This window comes from Sceloporus occidentalis, unplaced genomic scaffold (assembly GCF_023333645.1).
Source record: "Sceloporus occidentalis isolate IW3139 unplaced genomic scaffold, rSceOcc1.0.p SCAF_1, whole genome shotgun sequence".
NCBI lineage: Eukaryota > Metazoa > Chordata > Lepidosauria > Squamata > Phrynosomatidae > Sceloporus > Sceloporus occidentalis.
The window spans coordinates 11,445,811-11,454,133 of record NW_028316981.1 but is presented as its reverse complement, the minus strand read 5'-3'; the positions used below and the strand labels follow the sequence as shown (position 1 = coordinate 11,454,133).

Here is an 8,323-nt window from a genome sequence, read left to right as displayed (position 1 = left end):
TGCTGTGTGTCGTCACGTTGTTTCCTACTGCTGGCGACCCTAAAGTAAAACCATCATGGGGTTTTCTTGGCAAGTTTTGTTCTGACAGGGTTTGTCATTGTGAGAATCTGGATGGCAAATACTTGTGGCATTTCTTGGTTGGTTCAGCTACCACACCTTCAGCAGAATATGTGAATTTTATTGGCTGTACTTACAGTAGCAAAGTACACAGGTAAAGGGATACAACCTCCAGTCCTAGATGGGGTCACTGTGTTCACAGTCTGGGGGTGCTCCTTGATCTGTCACTCGAGATGACAAATGAGGAAAATGTGACAGTCAAGAGTGCCTGCTATCAGCTTCAGCTGATACACCAGATGCGCCCTTTCCTGGAAGTCGGGGACCTTGAAACTATAGTGAATGTGTTGGTAACCTCTTGCCTCGATTTCTGTAATGCACTCTACGTGGGGCTACCCTTGTGCTTAGTTTGGAAATTTCAATTAGTATAGAACATGGCAGCCAAGTTGGTCTCAGATAAAACTAGGCGAGACCACATTACACTGATCTTAGATTGCTCCACTAGCTGCCCATTAGTTTCTGGGTGCGGTATAAGGTGCTGGTTATCACCTTTAAAGCCCTAAATGGCTTGGGTCCAACCTATCTTTGGGACTGTCACCTTCCATCCTACAATCCAGTCCGCACACTCAGGTCCCCTGAGAGGAATCTGTTGCAACCCATAAAAACTAGATTGTCTGCAACTGCCCAGAGGACCTTTTCGGCAATCGCTCTCAGATTATGAAATGGCCTGCCATATGAAATTCATCACATTACCACCTTAAACAGCTTCAAAAAAGCTGTTAAAACGGATTTCTTCCAGCAGGCCTTTCCTGAACAGATAACCACCCACTAAATAAATTGAACCAGTTATTCACTAATTTCTGCTACAGCCATTGTTGATTTGTTTATTATTTTAAAGTATGTTTTAATCTGTAAACTGTTTAATAGTATTTTAGCGGTGGTGGTTCTTGGGATACAGGATTGTGTATTTTAATGTGTAAGCCGCCCCAGTTGAAGCATCCAAAGTATTTCCAGCTCCTTTACATCAAAACTTTTTCATTAGAAAACAGAAAAAAAGAAATATTCCTTCTTGTGGAAAAGCAGCAACGGCCTACACAGTCTCTCTTCCTATTAGGCACATCTTCACTTACAAATGCCATACTGGGAAATGGTTGAAATGCAGGCCATGTCCTGGAAATGGTGGACATCCGGTCACTCTGTTTTAACCTCTGTAGGGAGGTCCTTCTTGGAAAGTTCTCCCCCATTTCAAATTGCCAGATCCTCCAAAATTGGTGGATGAAGACGTGGGGAAGGGGATTCACCTTCTTAGGTGCTCACATAGTCCTTGCCAATTGTTGGTTTTTTGACAGTACCAGTGGCATTTCTTAACTATTGTTGTTGTGTGCCTTCATGCTGTTTCCAGTTTATGGCAACCTTATCACAGCATCTTCTTAGCAAGATCTGTTCAGAGGAGGTTTGCCATTGCTATCCTCTGAGGCTGAGCGTGACTCTCCCAGTGGGTTTCCATGGTCTGGTCTCCAGACTCGTACTCCAACACTCAAACCACTACACCATAGCACTTGTTTAATCCAGATACAGAACTCCAGATTACGTTCTTGGCCCTCTCCAAGCGGAAGCCAACCACCTTCTTTGCTCTGATGCTTTGGACCCATCAAAGCTGGGATGGACTCCGAAGTCCACCAACCTTATATCAGACCCTACTATTTTGATTGTGTGGATTTTGGAAGCAGGGGCAAAGTGTGGGCGACTCCATTCATTCTCTGAAGAGAGAACTCCAGCCAGTTAGGAGGACCAATAACTCTGCTGGTTTGGCTGAACCCTGATAGATCATTTCTGCTACAAAAGTTTCATAGAGAGAGATACTGAACCCAGACTGGCATCATCCAGTAGTGAGAACTCAAATGGGGTAACTTAGGCTCAGCTACAAACTTGCTTTGCTATCTGCATCTTCTAGCCTGTTTAACACAGAAGAGAGGCTCCCAAACTTTTGCCATTAGATATTCATCAGGAATATCTACAAAGCTTAATTATTGCATCCTTGATAACAAAACTCTTCCTACACGGATGTCATTCATAAAGTCTCTGCAGGTTCTCTCATGACAAACCGATCCACTTGAGAGAAATCTCGCAGATTTCTTTTGGGTGTTTGATTGCTTCCTTTCCTGCTTGAATTCTCTAATGATCATTCAGATATATTCTGATATTCAAATATATTCCAATATATTCAAATATACTCTTCTCACAGAGCTGATTTCTTTAGGGCAATACAAATTGCCTTCCATTTCTTCACATCTCCTCCCAGTTTGAAGCATTTCTCACACTCTCAACATGAGTATGGCTCTTCTCCTTGTGAATTCTCTGGTGACTCATCAAGGCGCCACTCTGACTGAAGCTTTTCCCGCACTGAGAACATTTGTATGGTTTCAATCCAGAGTGAATTCTCAGGTGATTCTTCAAATATCTTCTCTGATTGAAGCACTTGCCACACTGGGAACATGCATATGGCTTGTCTCCAGTATGCGTCCTCTGATGGTTCTTGAGACACTGGCCCCGAATGAACCTCTTCCCACATTCGGAACATTTGTACGGTTTCTCTCCAGTGTGAATCCTCTGATGAATCTTCAGATATCTTGTCTGGTTGAAGCATTTCCCACACTGAGAACATTTGTACGGTTTCACTCCCGTGTGAGTTCTCTGATGGTTTTCCAAATTTCTTCTCTGATTGAATGATTTCCCACACTGAGAACACATGTACGGTTTCATCAGAGTCCGCAATTCCTGGTGTTTCATGGATGCCTCTCTAAAAGTGAATACTTTCTCAGCTTCCGAGCATTCTTGCCTTTTATTTCCAGTATGAAGTTGCTGATGTTTCATCCACTCCTCTCTCTCACTGAAGCATTTCTTACAATGGGAACATTCATATGGTTTCCCTTCGTTATGAATTACTTGATTTCTCTTCAGCGACTTTGTACAACTAACACTGTTGCCACACTCAGAATAAATACTAAGGTTTTCTTCTCTTTGTTCATGCCAGTCTCTGCTCAAAACTTCCCCATTCATATCCTCAGATAATTCATATTTAAACTTTTCTGTACTCTTTTGCTGATGATTATCAGAGAACAAATTTTGATGAATGTTTTCCTCTGATATGGAATATTCTTCATGATCTTCCCTGTTAGGGATTATATCAATATCTGCATTGTAGTTATAGGTTTGACCATACTTGGAGGACATGGTCATTTCTCCCCTTGTGGGTACTTCGGGAGGATGGTGAATTGCAACTGTAGGATCTCTGGCAAGCTGAGTACATTCCTCCTCCAATTCCACTGACTGTTTTCTATGTTTGGTTTTGGACTTGCATTGTTCCTTGCACATCTCAACTGTCTCCACTACCTTCCCTTGGCCCATCTGTGGAGTTGTCATGGGATTTTGCATAGGTTCATCTTCTCCACACTGAGAATTTTCCATCTTGACCTGCCTTCCCTTCCCATCACCTGCAGAGACACAGAAAAAAACGTTGTTTATTGTACCATAAAGAAAGACACAGCAGTATGATGTGGCAGCTAAAAAGGCCAATGCGATTCTAGGCTGCAACAATAGAAATAGAATGTCTCCAGTGAACAGTGCAATGAAAACTGAGTTGGGAAAGATAATGACTAACCAGTGGTACTCTAGCTTTGTGTGCCTGCCTACAACAGGCAAGGTGAACAACAGCTGCCTCCAGAATCCCTTACTGAGCATGCATTAATAGGAAAACAGAAGGAAAAAAATAGTGGAGAGTGTGCTAAGGAAGTAACAGTGCCACTCTCTCCTGCTTTGGTCAGCCCTCACCTGAAATACTGTGTCCAGTTCTGGGCACCACAATTAAAAAAGGATACTGAGAAATTCAAATGTTTGCCAGACACTTATTAGATCTTAGCAAAAGCACTCCTTACCCAAATAACTGACACCCCCACCATCCTCCTGCAGGACTTGCCACATTACAGTTTGCTGGCCAGGCTGGAACAGACTCTGTTTGACGATCTGTAAAGACAAGTTGGGTTCCTTCAGATCCATCGGTTCCTGCAAGAAGAGGAGCCAGCCCTCCTGGTTAAGAAATTGTTATTGAAAGAAACCGTGTTAAAGCAAAATGGTGCAGGCACCTTAACACCCTGAAATGCGACCTTCACAGTAGAGATGGGAAATGTGTGGCTTATGGCCCACATGCAACCCTTTGGGGATTGAATATATCAGGAGCAGACAATTATCAGAGACTGGCAGGCAACCCCCCCCAAATAATAATAATAATAATAATAATAATAATAATAATAATTATTATTATTATTTTTATTTGTATACCGCTTTTCCACAGATCAATAACACCTTGGAAAGGGCCATATACCCACAAACAAAAATCATCATCATTTCTTTGTCCCCAAATATCCTCTAGGTAATACGGGGGACATTTTGGCTTTGTTTTGGGGTCTCTCAGTCTGTTCAACTGAACAGACTAGCGTAGTGGTTTGAGGGTTGGACTGTAACTCTGGACCAGGTTTCGAATCCCGAGTAGGTCTCGAATCCCCTACTGGGGTGACCTTGGGCAAGCCACACTCTCTCAGCTTCAGAAGAAGGCAATGGCAATCCTCTCCCCACCCCCCACCCCCAAAAAAACTTGCCAAGAAAATCCTGTGATAGGGTTGCAATAAGTCAAAAGTAACTTCAAGTCGCACCACACAACCTGATTTGCCAGAATACTACATACTTCTTTCACACCAGTGTGGTCCATTTCTTGTTCTTCAGAAGGAAGCAATGAAGAGTGGCAACTTGGCCCTTGGATCCCAATGCCTACAAAGAAAAAAAGGAGGAAGATTTCAGAATTGAGAAGTTGTCTTTCAGTTTAAAAGAAATGCTTGGTGTCCTCTGGGGTTTGGTTCCAGGACACTCTTTGGATGCCCAAATCCATGGATGCTCAAGACCCATTAAATACAATGACATAGTAAAATTGTGTCCTTTACATAATATAGCAAAATCAAGGTTTGCTTTTTTGATTTTTAAAAATATTTTCAATATTCTGTGAATGGTTGAATCTGTGGATGCAGAATTCATGGAAATGGGAAGTCAATTGTAAAAACAGGTTGAGGGTCCCTTATCTGAAATGCTTGGGACCAGAAGTGTTTTGGATTGCGGAGTCTTTCAGATTTTGGAATATTTGCATTTACATAATGAGATGGAGCCCAACTCTAAACAAGAAATTCATTTATCTTTTGTATATCCTGTACACTTCTAGCCTGAAGGTAGTTTTATACACAGTTATTTTTTAATAATTCTGTGCATGAACAAAATTTTTGTGTAGACTAAATAATCAGAAAGCAAATGTGTCACTATCTCAGCCACCCGTGTGAATGATTGTGGAATATTCCAGATTTCAGAATTCTAGATAAGGAAGACTCAAAAATCATAATGTAACAAACAAATTAAAAACAGGAGGGAGATCATCTTTTAAAACCTCAACCAAAATTTAACATCATTAAAGGAAGGATAGAATCAGCTCCTAACAAAAGTACTTTCATTCGGATTCCTAATTTACTTCGACTCAGCATCATGAGTTCTTACCCATGGGACTGATCTCTGCTTCAGTGTTTTGCTGGGCTTCTTCATAGATCTCGTCTTTTGCTGTCGCCAAAGGCTCTCCTTCTGCACCCAAGGAACTCAAACACTCTTCCTTCGTGGGCCTCTGAAACTGCTAGAAAGGAATCCAACACAGAACAGAGAGAAGTGGCTGGGATAGAAATAACTATGGACTTTATCACACTGGGGAAAAGATGGGATTTAAGACGGGATTAAAAAGACATTTTCCTGGCAAAGTCGCAAGACCATGGCAAAGATTTTCAGATACATTGCGATTAAAGAGGCTTTATCCCAGGAAGAAACAGGAATGCTCAAGCAACAAATCATTCACAGGGAAATCCCATTAATGGTTTGTTGCTGGAGCATTCCTGTTTCTCCCTGGGAGAAGTCCTCTCTAATCGCAACGTCGTCTGAAAATCTTAGTGGCAATCTTGCAATTTTGCCAGGAATATGCATTTTTAATATCAGCTTTTCCCCAGTGTGATAATGTCCTATGGGCCAAAGACGCTTTCTGTTCCCCAGCCTTATTCTGTTGCAAGTACAGGTTGAGTCTCCCTTAGCCAAAATGCTTGGGAAAAGAAGTGTTTTGGATTTCAGATTTCTTCTTTTTGGATTTTGGGATACCCAGATTTGCACATACCTACATAATGAGGTACCTAGGACATGGGACCCAAGGCTAAACACAAAATTCATTCATGTTTCATATACACTTTATACAAATTTGCTGTTGTTGTGTGCCTTCAGGTTTCCGACTTATGGTGACCCTAAGGGGTTTTCTTGGCAAGATTTGTTCAGAGGAGGTTTGCCATTGCCTTCCTCAGATGCTGAGAAGGTGTGACTTGCCTAAAGTCACCAAGTCGGTTTCTGTGATTGACTGGGCATTTGAACACAGTCCATAGGTAATTTTACACATAGCATTTTTAATAATTTTGTGCATGACACAAAGTTTGTGTACACTGAACCATGTGGAAGCAAGGGTGTTAAACCACCTATGAAAAAAGATTTTGGTTTTGGAATTCTGAATAATGTAGGCTCAACCTAAACATTTGTTTATTCATTTACTTCATTTAGATCCTGTTTTTCTTCCCGTATGGGAACCCCAATATAAGACTAAACCAATCACTTAAACCAATAGGTACTACCAAAAGTTTTGGTTTTTTAAAAAAAGTTAAATAATTTAATTCTTAGAAGGGATGTCACATTGAGGATAGAGCTAACTTGTTTCCTCCTGCTCTAGAGAGACCAGGACATGAAACAATAGATGGAAGCTACAGGAAAAGAGATTCCACCTCACAATTAGGAGGAACTTCCTGACAGTAAAAGCTGTTAGATAGTGGAAGATTCTCCCTCGGAGAGTGGTGAAATCTCCTTATTTAGAGGCCTTTAAACAGAGGCTGGACGGCCATCTGTCAGGAATGCTTTGATGGTGTCTTCCTGCAGGTCAGAATGGGGTTGGACTGGATGGACTTTGAGGTCTCTTCCAACTCTATGGCGGGTTACAGACCGCCGAGAAGCGGCGGTCTGGCTCTGCCTCCGCTTGCAGCGTCCGGGAACCACAGCCTTTAAACGGCGTGGCTCCCGGACGCTGCAGAGAAGGAGCGTGGAAATCGCGCTCCTTCTCAGGCCCTGGAAGAGGTGCCGCGAGTGCCAAAGGGCGCACTCGCGGCGTCACTTTTGCTGTGCAACGTGCGGACGCAGAGCGTCCGCTACGTCAAAATGGCAGCAGCCGTGTGGAACGGCCGCCGCCATTTGTCACGGACTCTGTCCGTGATAGGGTAAGGGGCATCTGGAAGAGACACTCCTTTTTCAAAATGGGACGTCCTAAGGACATCCTTTATGGCGGTCTGTAACCCGCCCAAAATTCTATGAACCTTTGACAAGCTCCCTCACCCAAAGATTTCAGCAATTCTTGAGTTCTCAGGAGAAGCCAGACAGGTTCAGATGGGTGAGGTAATCCAGAAATATCTGGAGGATCATATTTTGCCTTCCCATTTTTAAGAGATTGTGGGATTACATATATGTCAATCTCACCTTCCACTTTCCTCTCTCAGCATCTTTCTGGCTCAAGAGGAAGTCCTCCATCAATGCCACAGCCTGGGAGCAAGTGTCTGGCCCTACAGCTCGGATCCAGTTTTGCAAATCCGGTGGGAGGCTGGCCAGGAATTGCTCCAGGACCAGCAGCTCCAGGATCTGCTCCTTACTGCGTCTATCTGGCTTCAGCCACCGGTGGCAAAGCTCCTGGACTTGGCTGTGAATCCTTCGGGGATCCTCAACCTCCTGGCAGCAGAACTGTCTGAAGTGCTGGCGCTGCATCTCCATTCTCACAGCATCCCCTCTCAAGATGGCAGCCTTTACTTTCTCATAATCCTCCTGATCTCCGGTTTCCAGGGTCTGAAAGGCCTCTTCTGCTTCTCCACTCAGTGCTGGAAGGAGCCGGACCACCCACTCTTCTCGAGGCCACCGGCAGGCTTTGGCCACTTGCTCAAAGGAGGCCAAGAAGGCCTTGGTATCTTCCCATGGGGCCATCTCCAACATTACTGGGGTTGCCCATCTTTTGCAACTGGGGTGCAGTGTTTTCAGGAATTCCTGCCACTGGGCTTCCCAAAGTTGTTGCATCTCCTTGGATGGTTCCCCTTTGCCTTCCTGGGATCTTCCCCATCCT

General features: G+C 43.5%; 1 protein-coding gene across 1 annotated transcript; it reads right to left on the bottom strand.

Moving 5' to 3' along the window:
- Window positions 1-796: 796 nt before the first annotated feature.
- On the bottom strand, window positions 797-8,178 carry LOC149320737 (uncharacterized). Its single transcript, XM_089504358.1, has 5 exons — window positions 7,693-8,178; window positions 5,647-5,776; window positions 4,796-4,878; window positions 3,990-4,116; window positions 797-3,548 (listed from the first exon to the last, which is right to left on the bottom strand). Exons 1-5 carry the CDS (start codon window positions 7,978-7,980, stop codon window positions 2,341-2,343), a joined length of 1,836 nt encoding a protein of 611 aa, XP_089360484.1. The 5' UTR covers window positions 7,981-8,178; the 3' UTR covers window positions 797-2,340.
- Between the last annotated feature and the right edge of the window lie 145 nt (window positions 8,179-8,323).